This window comes from Lissotriton vulgaris, chromosome 2_2 (assembly GCF_964263255.1).
Source record: "Lissotriton vulgaris chromosome 2_2, aLisVul1.2, whole genome shotgun sequence".
Lineage (NCBI taxonomy): Eukaryota > Metazoa > Chordata > Amphibia > Caudata > Salamandridae > Lissotriton > Lissotriton vulgaris.
This window is the reverse complement of record NC_141688.1, coordinates 28,448,296-28,469,411: the sequence shown is the minus strand read 5'-3', so window position 1 is coordinate 28,469,411 and position 21,116 is coordinate 28,448,296. Positions and strand designations below refer to the sequence as shown.

Below are 21,116 nucleotides of genomic sequence, written 5' to 3'. Positions count from 1 at the left end.
GAGCTCGCTATCCCGGCGATTCTTCAACTTTCATTTGATTCATTCGTTCCATCTCAGGTTTATTCCATATAATGGTTGCGACCATTGTCTTTTGTCCTGATGAGGACCAATGCAAATATATATACATACATACATATATACATACATACATACATACATCATTTATGTACTGCACCAACACACACTTTCTTCACTGATGCCACTTTACACTTTCACTGTCATATTTGAGCACCTGCATTGTAACTTGATATATTGAATGTAATTATTTAATTCATACTGATTTATTCGTTTTTTTATTATTTTGCCTAAGAGGTTTCTTCTTGTGACTTCCCCTCTCTCTTCTTGTGACTTCCTCACCAGGAACCATTTTTCTGTACTATATTTACTGACACAGTTTTCCAGGGTTACCCCTTTCTTTTTTGTTATGTGACTTGTTTAAATGGGCATAATGACTTCCCAAAGATTAGGAAAGTACTTAAAAAAAAGTACATTGGTTAGTATGAGGACATACAAATGTTTGTTCTTAAACCAGGCGTATTGGACATTCTGATGGAGTAGTACCACTACTATGCGTATACCTTCGGTTCACTGTCTAAACCGTAAGTCATCTGGAATTATGTCAGTTTGAATCTTTTCGAACAACTAGGTATGGCAAAGATAGTCGGTATACTTAGAGAATTGTGCCCATTAGTCCTGGGATCTATTACAATTTAGCAAAACTCACTGAGGCTGTGAAGGCAAAGAATGTAATATTCCCTATCACAGTATTGTCTTTCACAATTCTTTGTGTAGGTGCAAGATCCAGGAAGACATTTTAAATTGTTTTCAAACAGGAAAAAGGCAATTTCAATATCATATTTAAATGAATTAATCAATGATATTTATATATACATTTGCATTCAAACAACACTGCAGCACGGTCGAAAGCAGGAAATTGAGGTCTCTCACTTGATGTGGAAAACAGTGTAAAATTATTCTGGTCACTTTCAGAACTCTGGCATCTGTTATCAAACTCAGTAGGGAGCCGGAGGTGCCATGTGTTCTTCTGTTCGCTGACAACATCCTGACAACTCCTCCTTCACTGAAGAATATTGTAAATTTTTTTCTACATTTGCTCACTCGAAAGGACAAGGATTTTAAACTCTTTTCAGTAGGTAGGATTAGTATTCATACTGTTGGGTTGAGTTGTTTTCTGCCTGCATTTTTCTCTTACATTGCCTGTCCTTTTCGACAGGTGCCCATCCTGTGATGGAAAGGTGATAAAAGATGTCTTACAAGAAGATCATGAATGATAGATTGTTGAGTCACGTCAGTTCCAGGAAGGGAAATTGGCAATTGCAGATAAGTCACTTGTGCTGTGCAGCAGGACCACATTCTTCCACCACCCAAGAAAATATGAGGTCTGACCACAAAAACCTCCTGGTCACTGCCATTCACTGTCTGCATTGGCACTCTCAACAGTTCATCACCCCCATAAAGTGGAGGAGGTTGGAATACTCTGGGTGGACATTGAGGTCTTCTTGACCAGATGTACTCACCATCAATTGGTGCTGTCTTATGCCAAAGTTAAGGCGATGCTCACTAACTATTGTTAAGGCTCAAGATCTAGAAGCTGATCAGAATGCTAGCCCCATCTCCTACCACTTTGTGGTTTTAGGTGAGGTCATTATTCTGATTCCAGCACCTGAGGATGACTTCATATTGCCTTTCCACAAGACGCCATTCGAGGTTCTCGACTAGTGGATTTTCTTCTTCTTTCAGAAACAGCAGTAGTTGCAGAGCCTACTTGCTCTCCTTCTCCATAATCTCTGTAGGAAGACATTCATCCTTCCAGGAAGTGATTTCACAAGATCTGTAGAGTAGATTGGTCTAATGAGTGATATCACATGCGGCAAAAAGATGGGCAGCCAAGGAAAGCGAACGCCACAATTACCGTTCTCGTGATGATGTGCCTATAAATATTTCCTCAAATGTACCTTGCAAAGTAGATTGCCTAATGACTATAACTCCTTTATATTTCTTTGAAGGCATACTACTCCATGTTTGAATTCTGCTTCTGCATGCATTTTCTTGACAGTATCCATACTAAATCTCATCTCCAACACTTCACACATGGGTGTCCTGATGGCCTCCATATTGTTATTAGGCCTTATAAAGTGCCCAAATACCTGAAAAGGTGTCCTGGTGCTACCAGATCCAAATTCGCTGGCTGAAGGCTACTGTACTCTCAAACTATCCAGTGTTTTACGTGCTTGTGAAGGCTAAAAAATGAGTACTGTTAGGTGTAGATGGGGAGCATTCTATCTCCTGGCCATTTGAAAAAGAACACCAATCCAGACAAGAGACAGAATTTTTAATCTTTGGAAAAAGAAGTCTGGTCAAGACAGAAATTTAAGAGGAGTATAATCCTGGAAGAGTTCTTCTAGAAGAATCTTGCCTGAATCATTGACAAATGCACAGGACCTTGAATTTCATGCAGCTGTTGAAACCGAGGAAGATGGCTGGAGATAGAAACCTGGTGGAAAAACACGGCAACTCCTGTTGCAAAGGCTTTAGTAAATGGACAGGAAGTCACAAATATACTGTTACACGTGAGAGCTAGTGACTGCCTGAATCACTGTTGTGTTCCAAGACGTTTCCACTGTGCTGGCAGGAACTTGTTGTTGAAGGTACTGCTCAATGGGTTCACAGTTATATTTGAGACCCTTCAACCAACCTTCGACATAACTGCAACATACTTCTTGTTTAGACCTGTGAAAGGACATCCAGACTAGAAGTATAGAGCTGCAGAATCTAACCCTGCGTGTCTCCAAGTTAATTCCACTCCACATTCTGTAATGGATTCAGCCAGAGGGAAATGTAATGTCCTTTGTTATATTTGACCAGCTTCTAACGAAAAGGCAGCTGAAGAATTGATACATTAGAAATATATACCCAATAAGCATGGCAGATATAATCACCATACATTTATATAATGCTCTCAATACCTTGGGCAACCTGTTGGTTTAGAACAGCAGGAATTCATTCATCAATAGTAGGCATAAGTGTGTCCTCAAAGGCTTCCTAAATGGGATAAGCTGTTCAATCACTCCTCTTCTCCTCTCGCATAGTGTTTCATAACTTGCTTGCTTGATTATGGCAGGCACAACTCTGATCTAATGCGATTAGTTTTGGATGGCACCAGTAGTTGCTTTCCTGTGAGCAGCAGTCTGCTCGGCTGATAAAAAGAAAGGCAGTCTTCTAAGTTATTTTGGGCATCTCCATAATTTGCTTCTCCATCGAAGTTAGGATCTAAAATGTCACTCTTTTGTGTATTGGCGTTTATTTCATAGATCTAATAGAAGAAATAATGTGCTTTCAAAAAGTGATGCTTTTACTACAGAGGTCCGTATAATATAACTCTTGACTACTTTTTTTGTTGTTTGTCCAGCATTAATGCTTTGCAATGGTCTACATACATACCGGTGATGTCCTAGCTACATTTTCTATATATTACTCCTTTAAAATTGCATTAGTTATCCGTAGTAATTTGAGGTGATTCCTGAGCAGTTGCTACTATTGCTTTGGTCTGACCATCCTTTAACAAGCACCAGTATGTTTATTTTGGTTCACTGGAATGAGCTCATCTGCGACTATTTTAAGGTACTTAAGATCCACTGCTCTCACGTGGTGCTATTAGCATGCTCTGTGTGATTGCATGATTAATTGTTTTGAATTCTTGAAGAAAGTCGAAAGAGAAGACTCATGATAAATAAACAGCGCAATATCTTGCCAGGAACCTCATTGGCTAAATGAAAGGTTCTGCTAGTCTAGTTTCATTGCACTACTGCCACGGTCTGTTTGTTAGACAACCTGGCTTTGTTTTACTTTGTTAATCCCATCAGATGCGTTACATGATTCCAGACTTTCCCTTTTACTAGGTTTGGTTTGCACAATTACAACTAAATTGAAAAAATAATTCAGAAACCCTCAAGGTTTCTCCACACTTAAAATCAGAGGTACTTTAGAAGCCAAATGTCTTTTCATGTACCTTCTTGCCAAAGAGCACGCGAGGAGCACTGGAAACAGTAACCACATAACTTCCATTGACAAAAAATACCTACCTACTGGAAAAGCTCCTGCAAACTGTAAGCAGTGACTCAAACATTTCACCCCCACCGTCCACTACCCCAGTTGTAGAAAGCATTTGTATCCATGTTGCAGCAAGTCAAGATTACAACAGATGATTGGTAGACAGGTAGTGAGTGCCATTGTGTACCATTGAGTTGGGTAACAATAGAAATCTGTTATTCAGAACCAAGATACTCTTCGGGGTGAACATGTACTTGACAAATACACATTATAATTGGTAGACCGTGTGCACCATAGATACAAATTGTATTTCCGGATTTTTCGCAAGCAAGTTTCCTTCTGCTGTCTACTACCAGGTCAAAAGGAAAGGCCCAACACTGTAACTTTGTGATTTCATAGATCTGAGGATGGTAAACTGGTGCACCAGCAGGAAAAAATTTCATGATGCTGTTCTCCAACAACACTTCTCTCATCCAAGTTGACTGGATGTGCACCACAGATTTGCAAGAAGCAAACTTCCCTTTCCCAATTTGCAAAAAAACACAGACCTTACTGTAATTTATTTTAATTCTTGTTTTTTTCTGTAGATTTCGTTTGGGAAAGAACTTGTCTGTGCACTGAAATCAGCCCCGAATAGCATTTTGAAATGTTTCCTTGGTTGTTGATTTCCTTAAGCTGAAAAGGCTATTTGTCTTCTCAAAGCCAACTTACTCTGACGTTCAACAAAGTTTATTTCCTTATGCCAATGTAGACAGGTCAAATCTCATTCCTTTTTAGTGCTTGCAATACTTTCATGCAGAGGGAGGCTCAAAGAATGCAAGAGTATCTCCTTACCAGACAGACTATTGTCAATTCAGCTCAAGTGTCATTGTCTTCAAACATGTTACCCAACGGTCAGACATGTCTCGGTTTTTCCAGGCTCTATGGCATTGTATATTTTCCTAGTTTATGATATCAGATTGCATTTCAGACCTCTCAGAAATCAGTAGTGGCTGGAGTAGAAAGATTGTTATAACAGATTTATGATGGCCCATACAGTAGTGTAGTCTGTAGCTTTGTGTTATCAAAAGGACAACATTCAGTCTCTAACATGGTTGTGCCACATAAAGACCGTCCTCCGAAGCATCCTAATACAACAACCTAGAACGAAACAGACGGTAGTCACCGACTCTTTATTGGATTGTTGGCAACTTGACCATAATAGCTACATTTTGTGTAAGAGGCCATAATATTGGATGAACATTATCCTGGTGTCAGGTGCCCCGAACTTGTACACCACACCTTGTGATAGATAGGAGTAGACCCTGTTGAAATCATTTTCAAAATGTGTTTTAACTTCACTGGCAGTAAGGTTGTATCCTAAAATAGGGTAAAAACCTTTGTGTTGAGCACTAGAGAGGAAGTTTAACACTATTCTCCCATTGCTTAATCAGGTTTTTAGATTGTCACCGCAAAGTCTTTTTTGCTGCTAATGAAGCAACAGCAAGACTTTTGATTAGTCCCTTACTATGTCCAGTAATGTGAACATAGAGTATATTGACAGCCTACCTACCCCTATTTGGAGAGAACCTTAGCTCCAGGGATGAATACCATGTTGGCCTGTTCGCGAAAGAAAATTCTGTAATTGAACTAGCACTCCTGCTTCTATTGTCTTCAGTCTATCTACAGGTTCATTTCAATAGTCTTCTCCTCCAGGCCACAAGACAAATGACCAGCTTTTCAGATGCCTTGCCCTTGTTTTCCATCTGGTAGAAAGCCCCGTTTAATTCCCCAGACACTTAAGTACCTGCTTAGGCAGAAAGCACGAACGATCTTCATCCTCTCTGTTGTGTAATGGTTGATTAATAAAAAAGTACTTCTATGTATCATACATCTATTACTCGTCATCCTAAATCCTTTCCCTGACCAGTGACCCACCCTGTGACCTCTTAACAATTAGGAGAGAGTGCTGTTTTTTCGTTTACATTCCTTTACGGGTATCCTCACACTGATGCTCTCTAGACAGCTCTGGTCTCCTGTCTTGTCCTCTATGTATGTGATGGTTTTGTATTCCCCAAACTCTGTGACTGTATCGACCTCTGTTCGCACAAATGTCTCATATGTATATGGGGATTAATGTAGTGCAAACTTATCAAAAAAAGATGGTAGGGATGTAGAAAGGCGAGGGTAGAAGTTAGGAGTGTGGAGGGAAAGAGCTGGGAGATACAGGCAGGAGAGCAGGAGTTATCCATCATTCTGATGGTTGCAAATTGAAGAGATGTAACTTGAAGAAGATGTTCCTCCATTCCTTCCTGAATGCAAAAGCAAGGGAGGTTGCCAAATGTGGTATAGGAGGGAGTTCCAGATTGTAGGAGGATAGCAAAAGAAGGCCCATAGTCTTGTCATTCGTGCATTATTTTCATCTCAAGTAGTATTCATCTGCTGCTGCGAGTGATATGCAGCCCACAGGAGAGCTTAAACTTCCCTGAAATGGAGTACTTGACTTTACTACTTTGTAGGTGATGTAGATTTTGAAGATGATGTGAGCTATTTAACCTTCGAGCTGTTTGACAAGTTTCTGACCCGTGCTCTCTGCCCTTGCCTATTCCCTGATAACACCATTCCTATTTCTACCTGTGCTCTATTTCTACTCATGTCTGTCCGACCTTTATCATAATATAGCTTGTTCCTTTTAATACAGTATGACTTCTATCTAAGCTTTTGACTTCCATCCTTATCTATGTCCTTGTCTCTGCCCCCAATTTCTCCATTACCTCTTCTCATTATCTGATTCTTGTTCTGTTTTATCACCATTCAATTTTTCTTGCGCTTTTTGTTGAATTTCCTTACATTCTTTAAAATATATTTTAGAAATGAAACAAATTGGGGTTTAACGCTTCTAGGACTGCCATACTTTATAGTTAATTAAGTAAGTGAGGTAGAACCGAGATAGAAACAAGGATTTTGTGTCTCATTCTGCAGTTCCTTCAGGGCGTAACGCTTTTACTTTTGCACAGCTTGAGTTAGTGCCTGTAGTTTCTTTTTTTCCTCATTTCACTGAACATATTCAGCTGTGTCATTTAAGTTATTTTTTAGTCTCATTGTGTTTAATGATATCCTTTCAAGCCCAGGTCTCACTCTCGACCTGCATGCGTCGGTGTGCTCCTTTCTTCACGTTATTGTCTTCTTGGGCGAACCTTCTGAGCACAGACGCTCAAGTCCTCCATGCTACTTACCTATTGCAGAGAACGTATACGTTGCTTCCTTCTTCTTAAGCAGGCAAATCCATCAAGTGATGGCACCGGAGGGATTTCTTTTTTAAAAAGTAAAGGAAAGCTGTGAGAGATTTCACATTTTTTCTTTAGAGTTGTGATGCGCAGCGTGCCACACACTCTGACATCACCTCTCCTAAAATTGAATGCAACCGGTTCTTTTTCCTGTGATGGGTGCTCAGCCTGGAGCACTGATCACCATGGGAAAGGTGCCGCTGGAAAGGGGAGAATCTTCTCTTTCTAATGTTACCTCTCCTTAGTTGATCCTTGCTTGGGGTTCACTGCAGGAGAGGATTATTTCCAATCTCACCTCCCCCATGGTTGTGTCTACGTCATTGGGGTGGGGATGTTGTTGATGCGCACTGGGTGCAAAGGATAGGCTACTCCCTGCCTCTAAAGCCCCAACAGTCTTTCTGCAAGGATGGGCAGAAAGCGAACTTGATGTCAGGGATGCATTTTTTTAAAGAATGATGTGGGAGTTGTCTGCACTCTTAAAGCCCCAAGTCTTTATGCAACACCACTCCCTACTCAGCCAGATACTGCAGCCATCCCCATGGCAAGCAAGAGGAAATGTGAATCGTTCTGCTGTAGTTTTGACATATGGGTCAGTAGAGAAAGAAAGGGTTAACTCTCCCTCATTCTGCCTCCTCCAGATGCAGAAAGAATGTCTGGTGGTTGGGGGATAGAGTATAGTGCAGCACTAGAATGGTCACCCTATGCATCCCATTCTTTTTTCCACTTTTTTCCTGATGGTCTGGTGGGCTTTCATATACCCTAATATGCCATAACCAGCCCTCACCTAAAATGGACAGGCAGAGTTGTGGTATATATCCCGATCAAACCATCAGTATCTTACTTTTGTAGATCAGTCATCAAGGCGCAAAAAAATAAAGATGAAAACATTGTTGCTTATTTCAGTTTTTCCCACTTATTTCCATTCATTTATATTTTATTTCAATCATTATTTTCTTTAGGAAAACCATTAGCGATCTCCACAATTGGTCCCTTGCCAAATTCAAAATGTTGTCTGCATTTCATAAATGTATGGCTTTCTAGGTTCACCCATGGGTTTCCCACCAGTTTCCACCACAGATTAAGTAGGTAGAGAAAAAATGTACTATCTCTTGTAAAATTGCACAATTCTTAAAAAAAAACCTACATACTATCTTGAACAATACATTGAAAAAAAGAAAAGAAAATGTTGATACATTTTGGTTGTTTTCTTGGTTCCCGCAAGGGAAATCCATAAACCCTGGGTATCTTTCGAATCTTCAACCTTTGAGGAAAAAACGATGCACATTTGACCAAGGCACATGTTTTTGGATAAAAGTTATAGAGGCATAAGTACATACTGTCCCACACATAAAAGGATCGCAGCACTGTGGGAGAAACGCCTCAGCAAGTTGAGGTTACTGGGTATGCCTGCCTGCAGCCTCACACTGATTTTATTTCGTCTCTGCATGTCCTTGTATACTTACGCATACATGTCCTGGTCCCTGAAGACGTGTACTGTTATTCTCCTGGCTGATGTCTTCGATCTAGATCTCTCCTGGTCTGAAAAGCTGCATGCACATGTCCCCTGACACTGTTGTTTCTTTTGCTTTCCGTCTGCAGGACTGTTTCTCAGTGGAGGGCGAGGACCTGAAGCATGACTTTGAGCGCTTACAGTTAGCAATGGAGATGGTGGGCTTCCTTCCCAAGACTCGCCGGCAGTGAGTTCATGTTATTGGATTTGAGTTGTTTAGAATGATACTTGGACAAGCACATAGCAGACACAGATGAGCAGGCCACATACTAGAACCGAGGCATTAGATCATTAATAAGAAACAGCCTAACATAACATAACGTATCATACATTTTTAATAAAACTTATATAGCGCAATGAATCATCCCCAGGGGGATCTCTCAGCGCCTTGTCACACCACAAATGGAAACTATAAACCTGCATCTACCGCACACTGCTATGAAACATAGCACATACCACACACAACCAGTGCATATAGCACACTAGTATTGACTTTGTGCATCCCAAAAAAACAGCACACCGACATAGCACATACAGCCAAGAGACGCTCTACATTAGCAGAGCCCATGTAGGAGAAGCCACCTGCAGTCACATAACCCAGACAGCTAAAACCAAATCACTTATCTAGTACAGCCAAGAGGAACAGAAGGGTTCTACATGGTATACACGTTTACAGACGGAATTCACAAGACAAACTCAAATGTTCTTGGAAACTCATAAAACCAGAACAGACTAGAAAGAGCTTGATCATCAACCGCATAGCAGCTAATGTACAGGTACGATCCGTCTGCCACTCAAGCACAGACACCGCTAAGCCCCACATGCTGCATGAACATTAGTCAGCAGTAGATTAGCTCCCTCTGCCAAACAAGCACAGGCCCATCTGTCACCTTAACACAGGTTCATGGTAAGTGCCGCATGTCATTCCAGCAGAAACCAAACACACACGTGCCCTCTGCAAACCACGACATATCAAGCTCAAGGTACGACGATCCTGTACACCCACTATAAATTCGGCGCAGACGAAAACTCCATCAAAACAGCAGTGTAGATCAGACACATCCAACAACTTCTACTTATAAACACACATAAAGACCCGATTATGCTAAAAGCCCAGTTACAAACACACTCTGAATAGATTAATATTTTCAACCTAAGAAATGAAATGTCCTTCTAACTACCCTGTGAAATATGCTTTATTTTTCTATAAACTAATACTAATTAGGCATATGGACAAGAACTCCAGTGGCATCGGTAGAAATGTGAAAGTCTGCATGAAAAAGTGCAGAGATTGACATCTTAAATTTAAATACCCACTACATCAGCAAGGACCCGCTCTATAGTCTTTCTCTCGCGCGCTCACGCTCTCTCTCACTCTCGCTCACACACACACACACACACTTTGTAATTTTGAGGTTTTAAAATATTTCCTGATAGGGTCCCTGATTTGTAAAAAAAAGTGTACATCTATGTTATCTTTTTACATTTGATCTTCTGAATCTCACTTGGTTTTACGTAATAGCTGGATGAAGAACTCACTAGTTTGGTGTTGGAGAGGTGCATGATAATCTCTTGTGTGCCACACACAACCCCAGTGACACCCTGACTTCTAGTCAGCGTTTAGCTATAAATCATGTGCACTTGTTATGTTATGTGAGGTTAGTTTTGTAACTACACATACACACACGCACAGCTATCAAACAAAGGTTTCCCAGCGCCAGCCTGTAGTAAAAGAAGCAGCAGAGATGAAAAATTACTGACTAAACAACCAAGTTTTAAAAGTTTCTGCAAGTTCGCATATGTTGTTTCACTGCGAAGTATTATGGGGCGAGAGTTCCACAGGGATGGACCAAAGTTGGAAAACGAGTGATCTCCAGTCCTCGTAAGCATGACTCTGGGAATCGAGAATTTTCCCTGGGTAGAAGTGCATAACAAACTAGAGGGTTGGTAGGGATGAATCAGATGTTGCAGATATTGGGGGGCTGTACCAGCCTTGATCTTGAACATATATGCCAAGGCTTTAAACTTGGTACGGCTTTCGATTTTAAGCCAATGTAGACCTCTATGGGCACTAGAGGTGGAAGATGTTTTAGGAATCTGGCAGAGCAATCTTGCAGCCGAATTTAGCCTTCAAAAAAAGGATGTTCCAGTATTTCAGTCTGGCGGTCACAAGCGTCTGGACAACGTTTTTTTGGGTATGGCTGGGGAGCATCCAGATTATTTTTTTCAACCATTTCAGAATGGTAAAGCTGGTGGCTGCCACCCTCACTGCCTGCTGTTTCATCGATAATTTGTCATCGATGATAGAATCCAAATTGTGGACTTGATGGGTGGGCTGGGGAAGGATACCCATTTCGGTAGGCCAGTGCTGGATTGCCCCCAGAGATCTTTATTTTTGCCCAGAATCAGGACCTCTGTTTTTTTCTCCGTTAAGTTTGAGTAAATTAACTTGCATCCAAGATGCAATGTTACTTAAACCGGCCTGAAGAACCGATGGTCCAGGTAACTTCTCCGTTGTAAGGGAAAAGATGATTTGGGTGTCGTCTGCGTAAGAGAAAAGGGACAGCCCAGCCTCCTCTGCGATCACCGCCAGAGGTTTAACATAAATATTAAACAGGAAGGGGCTTAAGATTGAGCCCTGGGGGCTCCATCTACCTGCACCGCATTCTTTTGTGGCACCTGGAATTACTATACTGCACTTTGTGTTGCGCAGACAGCCCAGAGTATCTGTTATTTCATGTTGAGTTCATTAGCCATCAACACACACATTTCTGTGCTGTATTTTTTCAAAGGTAAAATTGAGTAAAGAGCCATATTTGGGAGAATATACTACCTGTGTTAGGAACTCTTTTATTATAGTCTTGCTAAATTCTCCTTTGTACTCTAAACAAATAGGGCAGGTACATGTTTCTTAGAAAAACCGGTTTCATCCTTAGTATAGACGGTCCATAGTAAGGTTTAAACACAACAAATCCGGTCACCTTGCTTAGTTTTCACATGATTGGAAATTCCATGTTAGAAGTTTTCTGCTGACCAAAACCAGTTATTGAGAGCTCATTTCAAGACTGTTTTTAACACATAATAACACTGATATATAACCTATAATAGACATGTATTATCCCTAGCACTTTTCTGTAAAGACTGATTACTGCTACACATTATTTAAGCAGGAATTATCTGTAAACCCTTTTCAGAATTTACTGTCTTTCATATTGACAAAGTGCTTATGAGTGTATTGCCTTCTAACTTTCCCGGAATTATGTTTTGAGTTTCATATAAATATGAATAATTTATCCTTCTACTCTTTTTTTTCATATCAATCTTAAAAGAGCCTGAATCATCTACATTGATGACGCCAACAAATTTCCTCACTTTAGTCGCCTTTCGTTTTTCCTACAAGCAACTCTGTACTGTCAGGGTTGTTTTTTTATGCATTGCTTCTTGCTATGAAACTTACCATCGATATTTGCCTCAGGACATTAAGGCGCATTGCATCAGAGATGAAATAGTATGCATTTAGAAACCATATCCGCAGATCTGCTAGCAGTAACCTTGGGTAATTTACTTACCTTTTGTAAAACCTGCAGGTAATTTGGTCAACATGTAATGTGACTAGTGCATGATCAGTGACAGCTAACACCCTCTCTTTTTTTTTTAAAGTTGGTGTGAGTTATTTTTGTTTTGCTGAACCATAACAATTCGCTTGTTATGTTGGCATTATTTGTCTAGCACACTTCTGTTTCTGTGGTGCTGTAGGATTTCTAGAGCCTGGGATTCTCATTGAGTGAAATCATAGTCGTTTGAAGACATTGAGATGTGTTACTGTACATCTAGTTGTATTTAGGGGGACTTTGAGAATGCTGCTGCTCACATCACTATGCACCATTCTTTATTCCTTGAGTTCAGTTACTTTTTCCTCCATATAATGGTGGTGTTCCCATCAAACTTGTTAATGGCTAATCATAAAGAAAACCTACCTTTTTTAAATGTTCCTCTGTTTGAATTGTCCTGCTTTGATGATCTCCGGATAACCATACACCAGTAGAAAAAAGCTGGGGTAGCTGCAGAAAGGTTCAACTTAGTAAGTGCATTATATATGCTAGTTTTACATTTTAGGAGATGAACACTCTATAGAACTTTTTGCTCTTGTTTTTCAATAGGATTTTCTCTCTTTTGTCGGCCATCCTACACCTGGGGAATATCCGTTACAAAAAGAAGACTTATCGAGACGATTCCATTGACATTTGTAACCCTGAAGTGCTGCCGATTGTCTCAGAGTTGCTCGAGGTACGTTTTGTTAAGGTATTTTTTATTACCACCATAGGTGTAAGGTTTTTAAAAAAATCCTATTCAGTTCTCGTTTCCTACAAGCAGTTAAGGCACACAGTATGGTGTGTAGAATTCTAAACGAGTAGTACTATCTATGCCACAGCTCAATTTATTCTATGTTGGATGGTAATTATGACCATTTATGATTAATTTTTGTTTAGCAACTTTCCTGCTGATTGTGACCCACCATGGTTGATAACTGCCACTCCTAACTAGTGAACAAACTACTAATTCGTTGTATGCTGATTAGCTCTAAAAAATAAAAAAATAAAAGTTCAATGTATACAATGTTGTATTTAAAATATGAGCTTCATCATAGTTTTTATGATCTTAAAAAGAAAACAAGGCTTTATATATTTGTAATTTAGAAGCAGGTGGTGGTCTACATTTCCAGCTTCACCCACAACACAGCTTCATTAAATGTGATAGCCTCCTGTCACCTCCTCTGCCTTATATGAAGGGCTGCATGTACAAATTAACCATCCATACATCGTGTTTGATCTTAACAAAGGCAGGTTCTCTATGTATGCACTTTTCATGTGTTGAATATTGAATTCATCCACTCACCTTTTGCCCTACTAAAATACAAGCCTGGGTAAACTTCACAGCGAAAGTAGAAACACTAATGTTAGGAAAAACAAAAACAGGCTCTCAAACATAAACAGAACCAGGTATCAACAAGTCAGGTTCACACCCTGAAACATGAACTAAAGAAAACCGTTAAAAGTCTAAAAACAACAGAACTGGAGCATACAGCATGGGACAATGTGCGCCAACTGAGGAAAAAGTAAAAGTAGAAGTTATGGGAGGTGAAAGAAGTGGTGCAGAACATTTTGGACACAACTTCTATATAATGCCAAGAAAACTAACTAGAGCACATTTTGGGAAACAATAAACAACTTAAATAGGCCCGGCAACTCTCTAACCTCAAACGTACAACAATTTTTTTTCCAGAAACCATAACCTCTGGAAATCCAACTTCTAAGCAGCAAGACAGCCTATATCACTAAGAACTAGAGGAGATAAAAGGAAATGTACCACATCTAATCAAGAAAAAGACAGCACTTGCTTCTTAAAGGTAAACTCTGTGTTGCTAGCGGAAGACACAACAAAGAATTACGATAAAGAGGGTACTTGTGGTTCAAAGGTAAAACCAGATACGTCCATTTAGCAGAAGATTTAACAAGCATAATACGGAAAGGTAAAGGAGACGGTGCGCCAGGGCCCAACGGCATTCGTCAAGTAATTTTTTTTTTAATTATCCATCCTTCTGGAGAATCCATCTAACCATACTATTTAAAAAACATAGCGACTAAATCAAATGCAACCTAGCTGACAAGGCTCATTTATCACACCAATTTACAAAGGAGGAGATAGAACACATCCATCGAACTACAAGTTAATCGCCTGATTAGACGTACAGGCAAAGTTTTACGCCTCCCGATCTTGGAAGATCTAACAGAGTGGTCAAATTAGCTTTACCTGATTCCGGCCAACCAGACAGGCTTTCGAAAAGGGATTGGGACAATCACAAATATTCTGACTCTTTCATTAATAGCAGAAAAATGCAAACGGAGAAAACAACAACTGCTTCTCTGTTTTATAGAACTAAAGGCAGCATTTGACAGTGTGGATCGTCACCTCCTATGGGAAAATTGAAATCCTGGAATATTCCGAAGAGAATATTAAGAGGAATACTGCTACTCTATTTCCAAACATGGATGAGAATAAAGTTGGGCGACTGCTCAAGACTATTGAGAAAAGTGAACACAAACCAAGGTTTAAAACAAGGATGCGCGATGGCTCTGCACCTCTTTAATCTTTTTATGTTGGACCTGGCACATCGGCTTGATAAGATCCACGTGCATCCCTGCAACTGGGAAAGCTATCACTGTCGCATCTCTCCTATGCAGATGATGTAGTTTTAATGAGTCTAACTAAGGTTGGTCTCCGTTGGTCTCTATCGGAAATTATGGAATACATATCAACCAACAAATTAGAAATCAGTACATCAAAAAGCATAACAATGCTTATCAACAATTATCCAACAACCAAGCAGAACTTATGGCTTGATGATAATCCATTAGAGGAGGTAACCGGTTATAAATACTTGGGGTTTTACATGGACAGCAGATTAAACTGCCTAGCGCAAAAAGCTTATATGTCACAGAGAACTAGTGCTTTAATGTTTCCATTTAGAACCCGGGCCAAAAAAATGAAGAGCCATCATATAAACCAAAGACTCCGAATTTCTGAACAAACTATTAGTTTCAACATATAAAAAGGTTTTTCAGATTCATCAGTCAGCTTCACCAACCCAGGTGCAACTTAAATTTGGTCTAATAAATGAAACAATAGGGAGGATGTTTGCCACAATAAAGCTTTGGTACTGACTGAAACCGAATACCTCACACTCCATACTAAACAAGGTTTGCTGGACTGAACTTGAAAAAGATACAAAAATCACCATACAATCAATATCTTCAAAAAGCCCTTACAACTTCTTGCATGGGTGAGCTATGGAACAACACCTTGCCTTGTTCAACCTTTAAGCAAGTAATAAACAAAACCGCAAAATTGCGCTCCTTGTTAGTGGACAAAAATATCTTCAGATTGAGATCGCACGTCTGAGTGGTGATCAAAAATGATAAGATCCTTGCACTGGCACCTTATTTAAGTATTACATTTTCGATTTATCGAAAAAGACAACTGGTGGCTCTAGGCTTAGGAAAACTTCTATTGATTAGAGACCAGCCAACCTGGGTCCATAAAGTTCTTACACTATGCCGATTCTGCGGCACCAACAAAGACACCTTTATTAATCTAATCTGCACATGCCCTAAACTATACACAGCATGAGTAACTTTACTACGAAAATCTCTAAATGTCAGAAGAATAAGGACATGTAGAGCTGCCATAATAACAGGGCTAGACCCTTCAGATCCTCAAATGAACTGCCAATTGATAAAATGTCCCGCACTTCATGATCAGGCTCTGAAAAAAGAAACACTAACTGGAAAGAGAAAACTACTAACTGACAAGAAACTCTATTGCTCAGAACACGCAAGTGGAGAATGCTTGTATCCTCATAATCAGGCCTGAAAAGTGATCTCTTAACTGAGCTGCTGGATGTGGGAATTTTATGAATCAGTAAGATTTTAATTGCATGCCATGAACCTTATTAGGGTGGGCAAAAACAGGGGAATGATTCGGTTCAGGAGTAACAGAGGTGGGAATCCTAAACTATGTTCAAAAACAAATTGCCTCTGACACCATAGATCCAAATTTTCTTTTTCTCAAGTTGGATTTTTTTATTTATCCCTGGATTATAATTAATATGCAACGTTTTTGTTACTTTTCCCAAAACACATTCGCCCTTTGCAGGACAAACTAGACAATGTCTTTCTTGCCTTGTCTTTTGTATGAATTATGAACAAAAAAACATACTTTTTACATATGCTAAGATTTAGAAAAGACAAACAGCTATACAATTTACAAACATAAAACATGTTGGTACTGCGAAGCACCAAAAACTGTACATTTCACCAGGCAAATGATAATCCTACTCCTTTCTTAACAGACAAAGTACAGGGACTACTCATTTATGTCCTCAAGGTACACTAGTGTTTTAGGCCAGTGAGAGATCACACTACTTTCTTGAACCTAGGTATAGGGCCGTGCACCGTAGGCTCTATTGTTTCCAAGTCCGGGACCAAAATGTATGCTAGGTTCTTGAGCAAGCCTCTCAAAAATATATAACCAACGACTTTCGACCTTCTAGGTGGCACTTCTTATAGCGACGGTCTTCATCAGGGTGAATCTTTTCCAAGGAGGACTTGTGGTGCCAATTTTATTTTTTTCCTATCTTAGCAAAGGAGTGGAACTTCTTTAAGAAACCTTCATGGAAGTTGATAGGCTGCACATGGTTGCGTGGTCTGCGTAGCTACACAGGCGGCTCCTGTTCGGGCGTTTCAACGGACTGTGCGAAATTTCTTTTCTCGGTGCCCAGCACTCCTTCTCACTCCTCACGATCCTACATGTGGCAACGCAGCGGATGGAACCGCACGTTGGTTATATATTTTTGAGAGGCTCGCTCAATAACCTAGCATACATTTTGGTCCCTCTACTTTGTCTATTAAGAAAGGAGTAGGACTATCATTTGCCTGGTGAAATGTACAGTTTTTGGTGCTCCGCAGCACCAACTTGTTGTTTGTAAATTATATAGATGTTTGTCTATTCTAAATCTTGTGCATATGTAAAAAGTATGTTTTTTTGTTAGTAATTCATATAAAAGACAAGGTAAGAAAGTAATAGTTTGTGCTGCGAAGGGCGAATGTGTTTTGGGAAAAGTGACAAAAAAACGTTGCATATATTTAATTACAATCCAGGGATAAATAAAAAATCCAACTGGAGAAAAAGAACATTTGGATCTATGGCGTCAGAGGTCATTTGTTTTTGCACATGAACCTTATTAGGGGCATATGAATATCATTAATTATAACAATTGAGAATTTAAAGCCTACAATGTTTTTGTTTTTTTAAAGGACACATTTTATTGTTTACTTTTACTCATGTGAAAAAATTGTGAAGGTTTTAATTAACTAAACAATAAACATTTATCCATCTATCACTCACCTTTTGTCTTTCTGCAAATTCGAAAGCTGGCAGTTGGGTAACAAAGTCTAAATTAAGCTCAAACATGGCCACCCTGCTGATGCCTATTTTGATGGGCAGGAGCTGCTGCTTTCATTTGGAACGAAGATACAGCTTCTCTAAAACAAATGTATTGATTAACCTCTTTTTAGTAAGAAGCTTAATCATTATCACAGTACAGGTCAACATAGTTAACCATTACTCTGTGTTTGTGGAATTAAGATATAAATATGCAACATTGATATTTCATATGTTCACATGCTTGAATCATTCCCTGTTGTCAGGCAGGGAATCCCAGGTAATAATAAAATAGCAGTAAGCAGTGTTAAATGGACATAGGCCTCAACAACAGTGTTTGTTTAATAGCATATCCACCTCATTTTAAGCAACCCAAACCTCAACCAGTATAGTGGAAGTGCTAGATCTTCTACCCTCCCTAGATGTCACCATAGTTAATTTGTCTATGAGGGAGCCCCCTGGCAGAGCTCTGTCTACAACCTCCCAGTAAATTGATCGTGCCATTTTTCTGGTCTACCCTTCGACTGCACCAGCCCTACCTTCAGCTTTCAGACTACTGTAAGTTGTTTTAGGGAAAATTCATTTATTTTTTATCAGCCAGTGAAACTCTGTGTCTATCATCATTTGTCTCCGTGGCTGACCGAGAGAAGAAATCTCTTTTTAAGTGTTGTCCATCTTGTGGTAACAAGAAGATCTATACAAATGACCCTTGTGAACATTGTATTTATTGCCTTTATTCAGCACACAAGCATTCGCTCTGTGACATTTGTAGTACCTTTCTTTCTTACTTAGAACCCTAAAAGAGATAGAGAGAGGAGCACAAGCAACCCAGGATCTGTTCCGTTCAAGTTATCAGCCATGATTGCTTTTTTCCGCTCATCATCCATTTAAACCTGGGTTCCAGGAAGACAGTGTGCATACTTGTCCCTCTTAAATCGACACACCATAGTATAACGAAAACTGATGAATGGAATGCTTGAATTAATCTCAGCTACTGGTAATTACTAGGGCCACATCCCAGTCCATTGTTATTTCGCAATCCACGCCACCTCACTTTGGGCCCAGCTGTATGGAAATCAGTCTTGACCCTGCTCCTGTTGGAACTGTCCAGCCCAAGTTGCCAGGCCTGGTTCTCCTTGAACTGGAATGCAAACAAACCAGGACCGGCTTCACTTTAGTTATCAGCCATTATAGCTTGGTTTAGCTCATCAGCCATTTATTACTTGGTTCCAGTGACGCTCTGTGCACTGGACCTGCGTCTGGGCATACCCGTCTAACTTAGGGTGACACAGAGTAGTGTACAGAAAAGTAATGAATGGAATGCTTGACTTAATCTCAGCTACTGGTAATTACTCTAGCCGCATCCCAGTCCATTGTTATTTTGCACACCAAGCCGCCACCGTTTGGGCCAAGCCATAGGGAAATCAGTCTTGGCCCTGCTCCAGTGTAAAAAGTCCAATCCGAACTGCCAGGCCAGGTCCTCCCTGAGTGGGATTGTTCCCGCTGGAGCAGGGTCGAGAATGACTTAGACATGGCTGGGTTCCTATTTATTAAACCTGTAAGCATCATTATGGCTTTGTACAACCTGATATGTTCCAGGTACCTGTTGAGTTTTTGGCAGCAATGCAACAGTTAAAAGGCACCTTTGAAAGACCTCTTCCTCAGCAGCCAACTGGGCATCCCAGGCTTGCTCCTCCTCCGCCTCCATCATCATCATGCTGCCACCCCACCACCACTACTGCAGCCTCCAAATATAGTGACATCAAAAGTGGTCATGCTCACACCTAAGGAAATTGGGAATGAGGATTTGTCAGATTCACCCAACTCCTACTACTGAATGATAGTTGTGCAAGTAAATGGGATGGCTATGTCAAACTGAAGGAAGGTGACAAGTCCTTAGTCCAACCAGTATCCCCTTCAGATGACATTAGACCATTTCAGTGCACTAATTAAGAGAGTCTATACATGTTAGCCTTCCAATGACCTCTAACGAGCAGCAGTGTTTCCTTTCTGACATCAAGAAGCAGCCATGTAAAGCTTCTAGGCTAAAACCTATATTGGACATTGTCTGGTCAGAAGGCCTAAAATTGATGGAAACACCAGCTACAGTACCGTCAGTGGTACTACATTTGTAGAAGCAATACAGGGCCCCAGACATAGCCCCGGCCTGTCCAACAGGCAACTGTAAACTAGATTCTGTCATAGGGTCTGCAGCTCAGGCAGATCAGAAAATCATAGACCTTCCTCTACACCTCCTGGCAGGTGTTTACATATTTTGGGTAGTAGAGTTGTATTCATGGCAGCTGCATACATAAAAGCCATACTGCCTTAGCAGTTTTAGGCCGCTATGTTAAAACAATAGTTAACTTCAGCTGCCATTATCGATGCAGCAATGGCTGTCACCAGTGCTGGCTTTTGATAGTTTGCAAGAAGACCCGGGTGGTACTGATCAACTTCGTTCTATCCTGTCCAGACCTATGTACTGGACATGCTATTCAGTGGTATATATTTGTTGGGAAAACATGTTGATGATGCTTTATTGCATATTAAAATGGATACCGATATGACGTATTCCCTGGGAGCCATACAACATCGACATACGCAGGTTTCTCAAACTTTCGTGGCTCAATACGGAAGTGAAGGCCGCCAATATTATCTTTCACGACAACCCGCTTACAACCAGCATTATACACCCAATAGAACATTAGACAGGGGATCATCTGGGTGAAAAAGCACGCTCCCAGGCCAATCAAATACTTGCATGACTTCTCGCAGCGTCCCCCTTTTGAGTCCCTTCCTTATTAGATAGGAGGGTGAGTGTCCCTATTTTTTTAACCCAACATGGGAGTCAATAAATGCGGATTAATTGGTGATGCTGATTGTTCACTCAGATCATACCTGGGAGTTCATTCAAAAACCACCCGTCTGCCCACTAAAAAAAAAAAACATCTTAATTTTAGGGAGCTCCGAACAGAAAAATTACTAACTGACGTCTCTAGATTGTCAGGATATGTATTCTCCAAATACATATTGGATCGCAGTACACTGGAAGCACAAAAAGTACATCTGCTTTGCAGTGACTAGGCAGCACGATCAATTCAAGGCTCTATTATTTGCCCTCCATCCAGCTCCTTTGATGTTTACCAAGTGCCTAGCGCCGGTTATCTTAGGCAACAGTCACCAAGTTTACCCATACTTGAGGACTAGCTCATCAAAGCTCTGTCAAAGAAAGGGGCAAATGCTTTGACAGTTGCCTGCAAAAATTAGGA

At 40.3% G+C, this 21,116-nt stretch overlaps 1 protein-coding gene across 5 annotated transcripts in view; it reads left to right on the top strand.

Moving 5' to 3' along the window:
* Positions 1-21,116, top strand: part of MYO9A (myosin IXA) — a 1,208,318-nt gene that overhangs the window by 424,023 nt on the left and 763,179 nt on the right. For all 5 annotated transcript variants that reach the window (XM_086959231.1, XM_086959230.1, XM_086959229.1 and 2 more), the window contains 2 exons: positions 8,937-9,034; positions 13,008-13,134. In XM_086959231.1, coding sequence (XP_086815357.1) covers positions 8,937-9,034; positions 13,008-13,134 — 225 coding nt within the window. The remainder of the gene's footprint in view (positions 1-8,936; positions 9,035-13,007; positions 13,135-21,116) is intronic.